Source organism: Pezoporus wallicus, unplaced genomic scaffold (genome assembly GCF_028554395.1).
Source record: "Pezoporus wallicus isolate ANWC-B61680 ecotype Strahan unplaced genomic scaffold, APGP_CSIRO_Pwel_v1 contig_9123, whole genome shotgun sequence".
In the NCBI taxonomy this organism is placed as follows: Eukaryota; Metazoa; Chordata; class Aves; order Psittaciformes; family Psittacidae; genus Pezoporus; species Pezoporus wallicus.
In genome coordinates this window covers 106,051-122,087 of record NW_026641571.1, presented here as the reverse complement: position 1 = coordinate 122,087, position 16,037 = coordinate 106,051, and the positions used below count along the sequence as shown (strand labels likewise).

At 50.0% G+C, this 16,037-nt stretch overlaps 1 protein-coding gene across 5 annotated transcripts in view; it reads left to right on the top strand.

Moving 5' to 3' along the window:
- PPP1R12B (protein phosphatase 1 regulatory subunit 12B) overlaps window positions 1-16,037 on the top strand; it is a 99,912-nt gene that overhangs the window by 61,677 nt on the left and 22,198 nt on the right. For all 5 annotated transcript variants that reach the window (XM_057424448.1, XM_057424449.1, XM_057424451.1 and 2 more), the window contains 5 exons: window positions 2,721-2,811; window positions 3,257-3,427; window positions 4,617-4,800; window positions 5,331-5,443; window positions 6,918-6,962. In XM_057424448.1, the coding sequence (XP_057280431.1) occupies window positions 2,721-2,811; window positions 3,257-3,427; window positions 4,617-4,800; window positions 5,331-5,443; window positions 6,918-6,962 (604 nt within the window). The remainder of the gene's footprint in view (window positions 1-2,720; window positions 2,812-3,256; window positions 3,428-4,616; window positions 4,801-5,330; window positions 5,444-6,917; window positions 6,963-16,037) is intronic.

Below are 16,037 nucleotides of genomic sequence, written 5' to 3'. Positions count from 1 at the left end.
TCTGGGGTTTGCATTTGAAATCGCTTTACAGGCCAGCCACCTCCTTTCACCACCAGGAAAAGGCTGTAGCTGCTTACGAGGAGAAGCCAGCCGTGTCCCTGGGCAAAGACTTGTTTCAGAAAATTCAGTTATCTCATGCCTGGAAAATGGCTTTGGGTGAGCTCCAAGAACCGAGGATTGGGTAAATGGAAGGAAACCAGAAGTCAGCAATCGATAAAGGCTTGCAGCCCAGACTCGGACCTGCAGAACGGGCTCGGCTGGAGGTTAAGTCCCTGTTGGACACCCAGAACTGCTGCTGCTGTTTGACTGTGTTTGTAGTTTTATACAAACCCAGGGAGAGGCGAGGACGATGGAGGGAGAGGCACAAATGGTTCATGTCCTGCTGTCCCCATACACTCCTCATTGCCAAGCTGTGGCTAAACCCTGAGACGAGGGGAATCCTTCAGCTGTGGTGTGCTCCAGCAGACCTGACCCGGCTGGGCTGTTCCGCATGGATTTGCCACACCTCGGTTGAAACCACCATGGACATCTCATTTGTTCTCCGGTGCAGGGGAGTTCACTGTGATTTTCTCTGTGTCAGAAGATCCTTCAGGTGCTGTCAACATGACCTTGTGTTGCTCTGGCATACCAGGAGTGTTCCTGAGCACCTGTATGAGCCCAGTTCCTCCTCGGGCAAGGGCAGGTCATCTCTCCTCCTCTTATTCGCATGCTATGTATGTAACTCCTCCACACCTCCGTCCTTGTATGTGATGTAAATGCACTGATTCAAAGCTGTTGCCCACCTCAGTTAGCTACAAATTTACTTGGTTTATATGTTCCAGAAACTATTTATGTTTTCTTACTACTCCTCTGAACTTCATTTGCAGTGTATTTTCCCAATGCCTTCTTCCTGCAGGCAGCTTATTACTTCTGGATGCTGTACAAATAGCAGCTATTCCACTTGTGTCAAAAGCTGCAGCAAAAGCTCATTGTTTCCTTAATGTGCCATTACCTGGGTAGCCCACGTGTGCTGCATAAAAACTTGCCTGCAAACTCAGGAGCTGCACAGCTTTCACTCATCAAACAGCAGCTTTTCTGCTCAGGAAACAGCCCGTTCCTGGGAGGCAATCGGCCCCCTGAATTTCAGGCACTTCCCTTGCTGGTGTATCCATCACAGCTAGTGTGGCTGTCGGGGTAATCAATGGGAAGAAATGAGTTCCTCTGCAATGCACTCACATGATCTGTGCTGGAGGCTCTCTCTGAAGGTGATAAATGGCACCGTGGAAGTGCAGTTCTGTGTCTCCATCACAGCCGGCTCCTCGACGCAGGGTTCTCTCCTCCAGAAGCCTGCAGTGAGGGGCATCGATGCTGCGTGCTCTCCTGGGCTCTCTGCAGATCAGGGGAGTTTGGGGCGTGATTTATCAGGTGGAATACTTACACCAGTTTGGGGTGAGAAGACTCACGTGTGTCCCACAACACCAGGAGATGTGAGGTGGCCAGCTGCCATGGATGTACCTCCAGACAGCCCGAGGAACCCCTGCTAACTGTGGAGTGCAGAGCTAAATCAATGCTGAGCACTAGATGGAGAAGGTGGATAAAAGTCATCATGGTAGATGGTTTTAACATAATCCAAGTGATGTCAGCATTGATAATCCTTCCCATAAATGTTTTAACATACTGGATCAAATGCAAAACCTGTTCAGCCTGCTAACTCTTCCATGCAAGTGGTCAGTAGCGGAGAAGCAGGAAAAGAGTCCAAGGACAAAGTAATCTTATTCCTTAATAGATCTTCATTCCTTAATAGAAGTTCATCCCTTGCTTGACTAATTGTTCTTTGACCATATGTAAATCCTTGATACTCTGTTAACCTGTGGCAGTGGTAGACCTACAAAGGAACATTTCAGGCACCCTCATCCTTGCACAGTGAAACACTTAATAATCATTCCCTATTCACCAGGCTGAAGAGTCCAGTCTAATTAGTCTTTCCTAAGAGGGAAGCTGCTCCACCAGTATGGAAATCAGGCTGATCAGAGGAGGGCTGAGTTCCTCTCCTGTTCCTCCACAGGCAATGCCAGGGCAGAGGGCTCCGTTTATGCATTTTCCTGTGCATAATTCTGTTGGAATCTCGCAGGTTTAATGCAACCTGGTGGTGACCAGGTCTGCATCTTAACCAAGGGGTTTTCATGCTTTATTCCGGAGGTGTGAAGGTCATTTCTTTCATTTCGTGGCTTTTTGCAAGGTGTTTTGTCTCTACAAGGTGCCTGCCATGCAGCAGGTTTTTCTAGCACGATGGATTTCATATTGATGAAGGCAGCAGATTGCAGGAATATGATCATGAATATAAAGACAGGAAGGAAGGTCTGAGGAATGTGCCAGTGCAGGATTTCTGTGTCCTGAGATCTTTATCTGAATGAGGGGTGGTTTCTGTGGGTTGGTTTATTCTTTTCCCTAATGCTGCAGTGGCACGGAATGGAGCAAATCACATCGTGAATAGTTGCACCTTTTTGAACAGGACATGTCCAGCACTAAAGAGTTTATTTAGAGCCTCTAGGGAGAATGTCATTTGCGTATCATAGACTCCCAGGAAAGTTGTCCCAAAGCAGAAAGAGCAGTCGTGGTAGATGGAGGTGAAATTCTTTTTGTCCATATAGCAGAGAACAATAGCTCAGGAGCTGGCAGAGGCAGGAGCACAGAGCATCTGCTTTCAGTTTAACCTCTTCTTGCCCTTTTCCTTTTTCCAGGTCATATCTAACTCCAGTGAGGGATGAGGAAGCGGAATCCTTGAGGAAGGCACGATCCAGGCAGGCCCGGCAGACCCGCAGGTCCACACAGGTAGGGAATGGAAACGCTCATGTTCACGTGCAGGACAAAGAGAGCTCATGAATAGAGAGGCAGGATTTTCTTGTACATTGTTACTTAGGACAAGGGGCTTGGTTTGTCCTCACATGGTGTTGGAGAGGTTCTGGCCAAAGTTCCTGCAGGGAATTATTCCAGAACACTCCCCAAGCACACACGGGTTGGGTTTTGGAGTTCTCATTTCTGCAGTATATCCCCCTTTTAGTGTGTAGCTTGATCGTGTGTGCTTGGGTTGCTTCGAGTCAGTGCTGATGTCAGTACCCTGCAAAATGTGTTAAAGGCAGCAGAATCCCTTCTGTTTGCAGAGAGATAAAGCATTGGCCTGGCCAGGCAGAGGCCCGCTGGGCGTTTCAAACTGACCTGGATGATCTGGAATGGAAACGTGCACATTTACCACCTCTCTCTTGGGCTTTCTCTGCAGGGTGTGACCCTGACGGACCTTCAGGAGGCTGAAAGAACCTTCAGCCGGTCCCGGGCAGAGCGGCAAGCGCAGGAGCAGCAGAGCGGGACAGCCGAGAGCACCGAGCCTGCTGAGGACAGCAGCGAGAGGCAGGAGAGCCGCTCACGGTGGAGCAGGAATACGGATGAGGAGGTGATCTTCCTGACCTCAGTTCTCAGTGTTTCAGAACTCGTGAAGCCATTTAGGACAATGGAGATCAGGAGGAGTTCTTCTGGGGATGTCTGTTTCTTTTAAGGGAGGCAGATGTGCTGGAAAGCGGGAATACTGCTGAGCGAGTCCAGAGGAGGCCGTGGAGATGCTGCGAGGGCTGGAGCAGCTCTGCTCTGGAGCCAGGCTGAGAGAGCTGGGCTGGGGCAGCCTGGAGAAGAGAAGGCTCCTGAAGGGGAGACCTGAGAGCAGCTCCAGTGCCTGAAGGGGCTGCAGGAAACATGGAGAGGGGCTTGGGACAAGGGATGTAGGGACAGGCCAAGGGGAATGGCTTTAACCTGCCAGAGGGGAGACTGAGATGAGCTCTTAGGCAGAAGCTCTTCCCTGGGAGGGTGCTGAGGCGCTGGCACAGGGTGCCCAGAGAAGCTGTGGCTGCCCCATCCCTGGCAGTGTTCAAGGCCAGGTTGGACACAGGGGCTTGGAGCAAGCTGCTCTAGTGGAAGGTGTCCATGCCTGTGGCAGGGGTTGGAGCTGGAGGAGCTTTAAGGTCCCTTCCAACCCAAACCATTCCATGATTCTATGATAACACTGAGGATCGGTAGCTCACCGCAGCAGGCTGCAGGAGGGATGTGGGTATATAGGTGTTGGAGCTCCTTTGCTCTCCACTGGGAATTTTACTTTTCTGTCTCTTGCCAGAAAATAAAACCATGTAGATCACCAAAAGTGGAGTGAAAAGGCTAATGATAGAAACATGGCCTGAATCCATCCTTGCTGTGCAGACTCGGCTGAGGCCCTGTGCTCACATTTTTCCATGTGCTCTGTGTCTAATGGAAAGACAGAGCAGTTTTCTCCCCTTGCCATCACTTCTGGTTTTTCACTCTAAACCTTTTATTTCTATTAGATAACTTATTTGTCCTGCCATTGGCTGGAGGGACAAAGAGGTTGATCCCAGACTTCCCCGTTCTGGGAGGCTGCTCCCACATTGAGCCGTGCAATGCTTTTAGCATTCATCCCCATCTGATGGAGTGAACCTGATCTGGTGGATGGAGGCCATCACTCCCAGCAGCAGTGAAGAAAACATGACACTCCAAAAGATTACCAAGTTCCCTGAACTACCAGATCTGCTCGTTCCTGTTCATCCTACTTACTTGCTGTCATGGTTCTCTCTTTACAGACTGTCTATCGGCGATTGCGGTGCCCAGTACAACCAGACAAACCTACGACACCTCTGTCTCCTTCAACATCAGCACCTCTCCTTTTTACAAGTTCATACCTGACTCGAACAAATAAGTATCTAGGTCTTGACCCTGCGAACCCAGCAGACTTCAGAGGTGCAGCCACAGAGATGGAGAAGAATGGTACGTACCCAGAAGAGGCAATGCTCAGGGATTTTCATGAGGTTTAGAACTTTCCATGTGGGAGAGGATGTTAACTTGCTATTCTGAGGGCAGCAGGATGGGGAGCTGTCACCTCACAAACCAAATGCTATTTGTTTAAATGGAAATCCTAGCATAGGATACAGCCTATTACTTGTAACAGAGAGGGATAAAGGGATGTTTTCCGTTTTCCATAAGTAAATGAGATAGTAATCCATGGAACATTTGGACCTTAGAGCTGGGGGGGATGATTCTCTTAGTACTTGCTCCCGTAGGAGCAAGTCAGGATGATTAGGGGAGAGCTGACAGCCAGGGTAACCTCTGATAAAGGAAGGAGTACAGGTAACAGATGTAGTAGGGCACCAAGCTTCCATTTCATTTGGTTTAGTAACTCCTTTGTAATATAACACAAGCCGAGATGACCTCGATCAGCTTGAAAAGAACCCCAGTACCTTAGCAAAAGCCCAGATGTAAATCACTGAAACCAAAGCAGTCTTTCTTTGCTTGGCCAGAGTGTGAAGATCAGGATTTGGACGACAGATCTCTGAACAAACAGTCGATCCGGGAGAGGCGGCGGCCAAAAGAGAGGCGAAGAGGCACCGGCATCATTTTCTCAACAAAAGATGTAAGTTTGAGTTCCTTACAGAAGAGAAACTCATCCTGTAACATTCCGGGTAAATTTCCTTCCAGTTCCGAGCTTCATCTTTTTTTCCAAGGCACTTGATTTCCCATTAGTCCTCCCCTGTCCAGGTCTGTTTGACTGGCATGTCAAACACGATGTCCAAAGGCATCGCATCCTTGTCTGGCCCATGCAAAACCCAAGCAGTAGGTTCTAGAAGCCTGTTCTTGGGCTGTCAACCAGTGTGGCCCTTGCAGAATTGTGAAAGAGCCCACATGGGAGAAGAGATGTCAGAACTCCAGGTTCTTTGGAGGTCACAACCTGCTGGAAGTGGGAATCTGAGCCCAGATTTGGCTGTGCTTTAGGCCTCCTCGAAGGAAGACAATGAGGAATAAAACCTGTGTCTGGATCCCCTGCCCAGCACCAGAAGAGCTGTGTTGTGGTCCATTCTCTTAGTCCTGGTTTCAAAAGGATTTCTTCAGTCTGAGGGAAGAAATCCAGCCCTCCAAACCCTGGTTAGAGACTCAGGGAGGAAAACGAATCACCTCTTTCAGGAGAGAATTTTATGAAATCATGGCTGAGAAGTCTGCAACAGATCTATGGACGCAGCCCCCCTCATGCACCTCAGGGGAAGAGGCTTCCTGCTCAACACAATGAAAAACCCCCTGTGGCAACAGCAGATAGCTGGAGTTGAGACAAGTTGAATGGCTCTGCTGGAAGCCTGGGGATTTCTATTGAAAGACTTGCTGCAAAACCACTTTTGATTATTTTCAAATGATTTTTACATCTTTTTTTCTTGCATGCCAAATATAATTATTTTTTTCTTATTACTTTAAGTGTTTTCCATCTTGGCCAGTTGTCTGCTCGGTCACTGCAGCATCATTCCCAGCTTCAGAGCAGAAAGCAAATTGCTTCTCAGAGTTACAGTTCATTTCCCTGTTGTGTCTGTACAAAACTGCAGCTGCAACTTCTGAAGTACCCCGAGTTCACTATGGGTGATGTGATGCCGTGGTGGTTTACCACTGCTCCATGAAAGCCTGGAGCTGTTCCAGAGAGGCAGTGGGTTACAGAGCGGCTGTGTAAGTGCAGGCTGTCTGGGATGAGCAGGCTTCCCTCCTGGAGCCTAACTGAAGGGGAGGATATTCTTGGAAAGTCAATATTACGTCAACACTTCAGACACGCAACCTTCCCAAGTGTCATGTGTGTTCCCTAAGTACATTAAGGAGTGTTCCTCCTTCTCTGCTGACTCTGGAGGAGCATTCACATCGCAGTTACTCAAGAGAACCATGTCCTTAGTACCAAGGTCTTCTAAATGGCCGTTAGGTGCCAAACCTGACCTGATTATCAGCCAGAAGTATTTAGACAGGTTTTCTTTTGACAGAAGCTTTGACATCAAATCGTGAGCAATACGTTATCTTCCTGTCATACAAACTGGTTGTTTCCAAGGCTGCCTAATTACAAGGTTTGCTTTTCATCCTAGGATGGTGATGAAGTTGATGGAAATGAGGAAGTGAAGGAAACTCGGGTAAGTGAAAACATACATCTGAATAACTGGTGTTTCACTCTTGCATGCTGGTGGCAAGAAGTCTTCTATGGCTTGACTCTTGTTTATACAAGAGGTTCAGGCTCTGGTCAGGAGCTGAGTGTGAACCAAGAGGTAGTTCTGAGTAGCAAATCGGTTACTGATTCCTCATCTGAACCCCAATCACCCCAGTGCAGAGGTTTTGGACAGTGTATTTGTATCTTGTCTCCTCGTTGGGTTTGGTTTCTTGCAGGAAACGGTCTTGGTGAGCAGCACATCAGAGATGGTTCGTTGTTCCCCTGTTCTTGCTTCAGAGCTGTCAAGGCCCCTTTTTTCCCTTTTATAATAATTACTGAGTCCTTCCAAACTGCTTTGATTTCTTTTGGTTTTGTCTGTCTTAGTCTAAAACCACATTTGAGGCTGACAAGATGACTTACTCTGACAATGCTAAAGCTGATTACATGTCCAGAGTATTACAGCATGATATGCAAGACCTGGAGAAAACAAGCAGATTGAAGGCTGCTCAGGGGTCACTGTGCTTGAGTGACATTTAATCTGTGCCAGAAAACGTGGAACTTGCGGGAGCCTTTCCACATACTTTTCACTTCTGTAGAGTGATTGAAGCCTTGTTTTGTCGAAATTAACTGGTTCTTTGCTGAGAATTGTCAGTAATGCTCTTCAGAGTGCATTTTTGGTTTCCTGTTTGCAATACTGCGAGGCCAGAGGAGGCCATGGAGATGCTGCGAGGGCTGGAGCAGCTCTGCTCTGGAGCCAGACTGGGAGAGCTGGGCTGGGTCAGCCTGGAGAAGAGAAGGCTCCTGAAGGGAAGACCTTAGAGCAGCTCCCAGTGCTCACGTGCTCTGTAGCAAGTCCTCTGTTTCCTTACACACCACATGTACATTAGAGCCCGGTTTAGCCTCTCCTCACACTCTGGTGGTGCTGCTTTTCCCATTCTTCCACTCCTCTTGCTTTTATCCACTTTCCAGTTCATTGTCTTTGCTGCATGCCTCCAGCACCATGTCACTTGGTCAGTCTTCCCATTTTACATCCAGATCAGAGAGATGTCTGCCCTGCTGACTGGCCAGCGCTTTGGCAAGAATTGTGGAGCAGCTCCTTGCTTTTGGTTCTGGTACCAAGCAGGAAGTGTGATTAATTAATCACTAATTCATCAATAATAATGATCATTCTGGAACGGCAATTGCCACCATCCCAGTTGTGAGCTTGAACGTACTGAAGCGTTTGCTTTAGTTGCAAAACCCCACAGCCTCTCCTGGTTCTGTGAGCAGTCAGTTATTTTCTTCCTCCAGTATTTGTATCTTGGCTGATTGTAAGATTTCCATGGGAGCCAGAAAGGGCCCTGCCTGAATTCCCTCCTCCAAACTCTGTGGCGCTGGAGTTTAGCAAAGGAAAAGGTAAATGCAGCATTGGAAAAAGAAGCAAAGACATCTTGATGTAATTCTCAGAAGTAGATGTACTATTTTGGCTGAAACTTAGGAGCACCAGCGTGGGAAAGCAGCCCAGAGGCTCCGGCTGAGGTTTAGGCAACTGCAAGCAGTCTGGTAATGGGATGTGTCAGGCAACCTTCATGTGTTTGCTACCAACCCCGCCTTTCTCCTTGTGATGCAGCCTGCTTGGATGCGCCGTGGAAAGTTGGAAGAGCAGACAAAGTTTTATTGTGGAATAAATGTTCAAGGGCACAAGGACTTCAGCTGGAAAAAGCCTCTGGGGAAGCAGCTTTAGGAGAGTTTTGTGCGGGATTCCAGTGGGGAGGGTATGGGAAGGAAAGAGCCTTTGTTCAGTCTGGGGGGACCTGAGCTCAAACCAGAGGTGGGGGAAAATGTCTGGCCACAGTCTGGTCTCTGTTGCTCAGAAAGGAAAACCTGCAGGAGTTGGAAGAGTTGAGCTGGAACCAGACTGAGCAGGGTGGGATGCCTGGCATTAGGATAAACCTCCTTGTTCTCAAGGCACCGACTGAAATACCAGTGAGAAGGCAGTTCATGGGGCCAGGGAATGAATGCCCCACCCCTGGAATCTGTGCTGCCCCATACCTGGCAGGGTTCAAAGCAAGGTTGGATGGGGCTTGGAGCAACCTGCTCTAGTGGAAGATGTCCCTGCCCATTTCAGGGGGCTGGAACTGGATGAGCTTTAAGATCCCATCCAATTCCAATGGTTCTGTGATTTTGGGATGTTCTGTTTCTCACACCTGTTCTGCTTTTAGTGGTGTTTTATCTTCCAGTCACTTCCCGTTGTGATCGCAGTGCTCACCTTTTTGACAAGATGGATTTGACCAACAGCTAGAAAGATCAGACAGGGCTTTAGCGTTTTGTGGCTTGCCTGCCACAGCCAGCCTGTGTGTTTGGGACCCCCTCAAGGCCACACTTCTGTTGTTGCCCTCGCTCCCTGTGGCCGCGGGCTGAGGATGTTCCCCTGGGCTGTCTTTTTAAGCTCAAGAAGGCTCCGAGCTCTCCACTTTCTGGGCTGCCGTTGCCTAATAAGGTAAGGTATGTCCTCAGGGCCTGTGCTGTTTTGCTGTGATACAGGGCAAGTTGACTGCTAAACGGGAGCAAAATAGGTGAATGTCTTTGCTAGCTGATAAGAAAATAAAACCTTTGAATCCAGACAGCGCTAAATGGTGCTGTTCCTCCTGTGCCTGCTCGCTGCAGACCAGGGTCTTTCCTGGGCTTTAAGGGGACAGGTGTTTTCCCCTGGTTTTACCCTTAGATCTTTAGTTCCAGCCCAGACAGGGGTGAGGAGGGGGGGAAGCTGTCTGGCCCACGGCCAAGGTCACGTAGATGGGACTGTGCGTCACTGGCTTGGCTACAGCTAAATTATGGAGCATTTAATTAGGTGCAGCATCAGGCTGTGAGAGATGGGCTCTGGTTAGTCCTGGTGATAAACAGGATGCTCTGCTGGGCACACCTTGTGTATGCTGTGGGGAAAGGAGATCTTTAATACCTGTATAACAACGAGCAATGTAACATAGCAGAAAAGTGCTGCAGGAGCAGGAGCTGCCGTGGAGCTTTAAACATGGGGAAGAGCAGTTTTATCATCTGGGCTGCCCTGGGTTTCTTGGGAGGTGAAGGGGGATGACACTACAGAAATCTGCATTCATTCTATACATATCCCTATGGAAAATGTTCACATCTGCACAGAGGATTTGCCTTGTGACTTCTCCAGCCCAATTTGCTTGCGTTGGTTTCTCTCAACCTCAGTGTTTTGTGAGGGTGGCAGACTTGCTGTCTGCTGTCCCTCTTAACAGAGCATTTCAATCTCCAGCGTGGAGCTCAGTTCCTATTTACAGCTCTGGGACAGTGCATTGTCTGTGCTTGAAGGCAGCAGTGGACTGCAGGGTGGCAGCTAAATGTGTTCAGGTTAATTCCTCTAATTCACCGAGCTGCTGAATTAAGAGGCTGTAATGTGAAACAGTGCCCATGATGGGGATGGGTAACACAAAACCAGCTCAAATCCGATCTGCGAGTCCCGGGAAGATGAAGCAAACCAGCGAGTCCTCCAGGAATGGTTTACAAGGTCACACACTCATAACTATTTAAGGTAACTTTAACTTCTTGTTTAGTCAATTACTCTCCCCACTTCGGTGTGCTGATCATTCCAAGTTGTCAACGAGTGGGTTCTGCCGAGGCGCTGGAGCTGGGCTTAGCAGCGCACCCGATACCCACCAGAGCCCTTGGCTCTCGCTGGCATTGCTGGGAGGCCTCTGCAGTCACTTCAAATTATCCCATTTCACCCCAGGGCCCTGTCCCTTTGCCGACGTGGCAGCTGTCCCACAGGTGTCCCGGGATCCTTTTGCTTTCTTCCCAGAAGGAACTGGGAGCAGTGTGATGGGTAGGGTGGCAGCGGGATCAGTGCCGTGTGTATGCACCTCTGCAGCTCCAATGCAGTTGAATGCAGCGCGGCCCACGAGGCAGCACAGGTAATGTTCAGAGTGGCTGTTCTAGACCCGCTGCTGAGGAGCAGCCTTGCTCCATGGAACGTAGCCCAGAGACAGACTAAACCTCACTATTGTTTTATGTCTAATTGTGTTTATAATTTTTTGACTTTTTAAAACTTAAGAGCATGTGTTTGTGCTCACACGTGTAATGGAGCATCACGTCAGTTTCTGTTTGAAACTGTCAAACTCTATCTCATCAGGACACACTCAAGATTATGGAAAGGAAAAAACTCTCTGCTTGTAGCAGGTTCTCTGCCCCCCCCCCCCCCCAGGAGCTGGTGATCGTACTTTGTTGTCAGTCCTCCAGCAGGCCGCAGGGAGGATGTTTCTCCTGATGTGATTGAAGATATCCTATAGAATCATAGAATCCCAGCCTGGTTTGTGTTGGAAGGGACCTTAAAGCTCCTCCAGCTCCACCCCCTGCCACAGGCAGGGACCCCTTCCACTAGAGCAGCTTGCTCCAAGCCCCTGTGTCCAACCTGGCCTTGAACACTGCCAGGGATGGGGCAGCCACAGCTCTTCTGGGCACCCTGTGCCAGCGCCTCAGCACCCTCACAGGGAAGAACTTGTGCCTTAGATCTAACCTAAATCTTCGCTCTTTAAGCTTGTCTTTAGCCCCTTGTCCTATCACTCCAGTCCCTAATGAAGAGTCCCTCTCCAGCATCCTCGTAGCCCTCTTCAGACACTGGAAGCTGCTCTGAGGTCTCCACACAGCTTCTCTTCTCCAGGCTGAATAGCCCCAGCTTTCTCAGCCTGTCTCCATACAGGAGGTGCTCCAGCCCCTGAACATCCTCGTGGCCTCCTCTGCACTTGCACCTCAACAGCGTGTTGAGGACACCAGAAAAAAGCCCTCCATATGTTGGATGTGCTGGATTAAGATCCCTGTGTACAGCAGTAGATGTCAGGGCAGCCCTTGGGGACATGGCTGTCTGCCTTGGGGAAGGGAGGAATTGTGCAAGGGAAGATGGCTACAGCAGGCACAACTGGAATGGATCCTGCCCAGTCCTTGCCTTCCAGTCCATCTCATCAGGGTGCTGGTGGGTGCTGCTTTGTGGCAGAGCCCCCCTGAGACCAGTAGCCCCCGGTGCCTGGATGTGCCATGCAGAATGGTGCAGTCCCATGTTTTAAGTAGCAGATGATTTCTCTCCCAGTTAGGCTCAGAAGGCGTGAAAAGCAGAGGCTGTATTGCCAAATGGCTAACAAGGGATTGAAGGGTAATCTAAATTTGTTTGGAACACTGAAGTCAAATTCCCTAACAGTGAAATATCCTTTAGAAACTAGCACTGTAGGAAAAATCGTGTGTTCCAGCGACACAAGTTTTGTCCCCCTTGTCTTTAAAAGGTCACTTTTTGTTCTCAGTTGATATCCTCCCACATGCTTCTCGTCAGAAAAAGCCTCATCTTTGGAAAGTCATTGTTAGTTTTTTGCTCTTGGACATGGAGTTCCCCAATGAGAAATAACTGTTTGGCAGAAGCTACTTCATTATTTCGGATGTCAAGGCGTAGAATCCTTAAGCTACAAAACTCCTTCCCGGCAGGAATTTCTCACCGGCTTCGGTTTAATTCCCACTTCAGCACTTTCTTGTTCCTCATTATACAGGTACCCAGCACGTAGCTAATGCTGGGTGCTGCTGGGGGGAGCCTGGGGCATGGGGGTCCATATATGTAGGCTTATTTTCATTGCTCCTGGATGTCCTCACTGGGAGTGAACACAGCCTTGTGCACCGCTGCCGTTGAAGGAAGGCCAGAAATAGGTCTGGAGCATAGCTGGATAGCAATGTGTTGAAGTTATGCATTAGTTTGGCCAGTGGCACTAGAATATTGCTTTGTGTCAGACCAGGCAACAGATGGGGTTTACAGCCATGGTGTGGCCGGGGCGGGTGGGAGCGATGGATGATCCGATGAATTTAGATAAAGAACAAAATGGGTCAGGACTGTTGCGAGGGCCTCGAGATTTCTATTTCTCTATGTCATATTTTGGAAAGTCCCTCAGCTTGAAATAGCTGCGTTTCCATCTGGTTCTTGTTTTAGTGCTGGCTTGCTCCCTCACCCTGACATGGCCTGTTAATAGCCCTGCAAGTTTCTGCTGCATCCCTCCTTCCTTACTCGGTGTGTTTGTGCTGCTGCATCCCCTGTAAGGGAGCTGGGTCGGGAAGGGGGAGCTGGTCCATAAACACCTGCAGAGTGCAAATGATGAGCAACTTCCACTGGAAAATGCTTTGTTCTAACGCTGCTTTATCCTTAGTGGTAGTTACTGGGTGAAGTCACCTGATTTTTGCTGGGAGCACTGCTCTACACTGGAATTCTGAGTGCACAGTGAAAAACAGCTCTCAGGATTTCTCATGCTGCTTCTTTTGAGCAAACACGGTATTAAAACATGGTATTCCAACACCAAAGGGACGTGGAGCTGTTGGAGAGAGGCCAGAGGAGGCCACGGGGATGCTGCGGGGGCTGGAGCAGCTCTGCTCTGGAGCCAGGCTGAGAGAGCTGGGCTGGGGCAGCCTGGAGAAGAGAAGGCTCCTGAAGGGGAGACCTGAGAGCAGCTCCAGTGCCTAAAGGGGCTGCAGGAAAGCTGGAGAGGGGCTTGGGACAAGGCCTGCAGGGAGGCCAAGGGGAATGGCTTGAACCTGCCAGAGGGGAGACTGAGCTGAGCTCTTAGGCAGAAGCTCTTCCCTGTGAGGGTGCTGAGGCGCTGGCACAGGGTGCCCAGAGAAGCTGTGGCTGCCCCATCCCTGGCAGTGTTCAAGGCCAGGTTGGACACAGGGGCTTGGAGCAAGCTGCTGTAGTGGAAGGGGTCCCTGCCTGTGGCAGGGGTTGGAGCTGGAGGAGCTTTAAGGTCCCTTCCAACCCAAACCAGGCTGGGGTTCTGTGATTTCGCCCAGAAATGGGGAGTTTTCTCTGGGCAGTCCCAGGGGTTTGTGTGCAGGGGCTGTGCAAACGCTCGTGGAAGGTGAGTTTTAATTCCTGTCTCTGGGAGCTGTAGAAACATTCCTCAGCCAAGTCAGCAGCAGCACAGCTCCAGCACAGAGCAGGCTGCTGGTTCTCACTGAGGAATATCCTTAACAGGCAGAAACAGGCAGATCTAAACCATGACCTTGAATCTTACAAATATGGGGATGTGAGGACAGGAGCGCTGCAAAGGAAGAGCCAGGTTTTGTGCTTGGACAGGGGAAGCATTGGAAGCAAACGGTGCAAAACTGCAGGAGGAAACCCATAAATGAGGCACCTTTGTTGAAATGATGAAACCCAGATTGCTCCCGTTCTGCTGTCTCTCTCCTGGCTAATATGGGTACTAATTCTCATGCCACCCCTTCTCTTTGAAATGAGTTAGTGTCCGCCCAGATGCGTTCTGTCAATCTGGGAGGCATCTGCACTGGGTGACTAATTAACTTTGAATTAGTAGGGAATCAAAAGCTCAGGTTTTGCTTTGCTTTGCGGCTCGCACTGCGAGTTCTGGACTGAAACGTTGGGTTTGGAGCTCTCCCCACCCCTCCTCAGCAGAAACGTGACCGTGGAGCGATGCAGCGACCGTTCACTGGGGACTGGAGCACAACCCTGCAATTTAGAGCTGCTTAACTCCACCTTGGTGACTAAGCTGGGCTTTGTCAGCCTCCGAACTGCAATTGGACCACTCCAGTCTGCTGGTGGCCACATGGCTTAACCCAGTTTCACTTCCTCGGACTGCTTTGACACCCCTGAAGCTGAGGCTCACCCGTGGGTGCAGGTTCTATCAATGTGCATTTAGATGTCTGAATTACCTTGTCACTGTACAGGCTCCAGCCTGCAGGAGAGGTGGAGGATGGGGGTGATGAGTGCAACAGCTGGAGGTTGGAAAGATCAAGGTCCTGCCACAGGCTCCCTGAGCAGCAGGGTGCCTGTCACTACCTTCTTGTGTGTCTGGACTTCATTTCCATACCTTGAAAAGGGAATGCAGAAATATTGCCAGGCAGAATGAGACCTCTCCAAACTTCTCTTTTCCCCACCTCCTGCAGTCAGTGAAGGAAGAGGCATCCAACAGAAACCTGACCTCAAAGGGACTTTCTTAGAGAAGGACAATCCCACAGGCCCCGTGGTCACACTGTGATGCTGCATTGCCCTGGATGGTGACGGTGCTGGGTGGCAGGAGAAAGCAGTGTAGCTGTCATTCCAAGCACCCTTCTCCAACTGTGTGTCAGTGACATTACACGGTTGCCAAGGAGTGTGCAAAAAAAGGGGCAATATTGGAGTAATACTCTTACCATGGTTTTAGGGAGATATTCCCCTGCACTTGCTGGGAAGCGTTGGATGATGAAGCAGCCTGTGGAGCAGATGGGTTTGCTCCAGGCACCCTGTACCATGGTCTGTGGCTGGTTTGGGTGGTATCAGTGAACCCATCCTTCGGTACTGGTTTGTTAGTATTGCTGTACTGGAACAGGTCCTGTGCAGATACCTGGGCTGGTGCCTTTATAGGTTTGCAGCCTGACAGTTGCAAGACTGTCTTTAGTGTGTGAGGGCTGTTAAACTGCTGTGTGCTGGAGGGTGTTTGTCAAAGAGCATCCTGTGTGCTTGTTTAGGTGGGACAGGAGGGACGTCACTTGCCTTGGCAGGGCAGAGCCTCACCATCAGAGCCCAGTGAGCTCTGGCTTTAGGTTGCACAGCACAGCTCAGCCAAGAGCTAGCTGGAAGTTTGCTGGGAGAAGAACGGACTCTTCCCCATCCTTGTTCCTCCCCTCCTATTCCTCTCTTCTCCTCAATCCCAAACACCCCTTCCAATGCGTGTAAGTGACACAAGGTCCACATCGCCTTCTTGCAGCTCAAAACAGCCTCCTGAGCGAACACCAGCAATCCTGTTGTGCTGCCTGAGCGTGGCCCCAACTGCTCCATGGCCTTTCAAATGTCTCCTTTGTCGCAGCCACAAGGCAGGGGCTGGGGTTCAGTCGGTTCCCCCCTGCCCTCCAGGCCACGGGCGCTTTCAGTTTTTCCCCCCCCCCCCTTCTTTTTCCTTTCCTTTTCTTTTTCCCCCTACAAGTGGCAGCCCCAATCCCAAGCTGAAAGTGAATCGCTGCTGCTGGCCGCCCTCCAGCATTCCTGGCGGAGCGAGTCAGGATCTGGAATGTCAGAAGGCAGCGGCAGGGAGGGATGGGAGAAGCC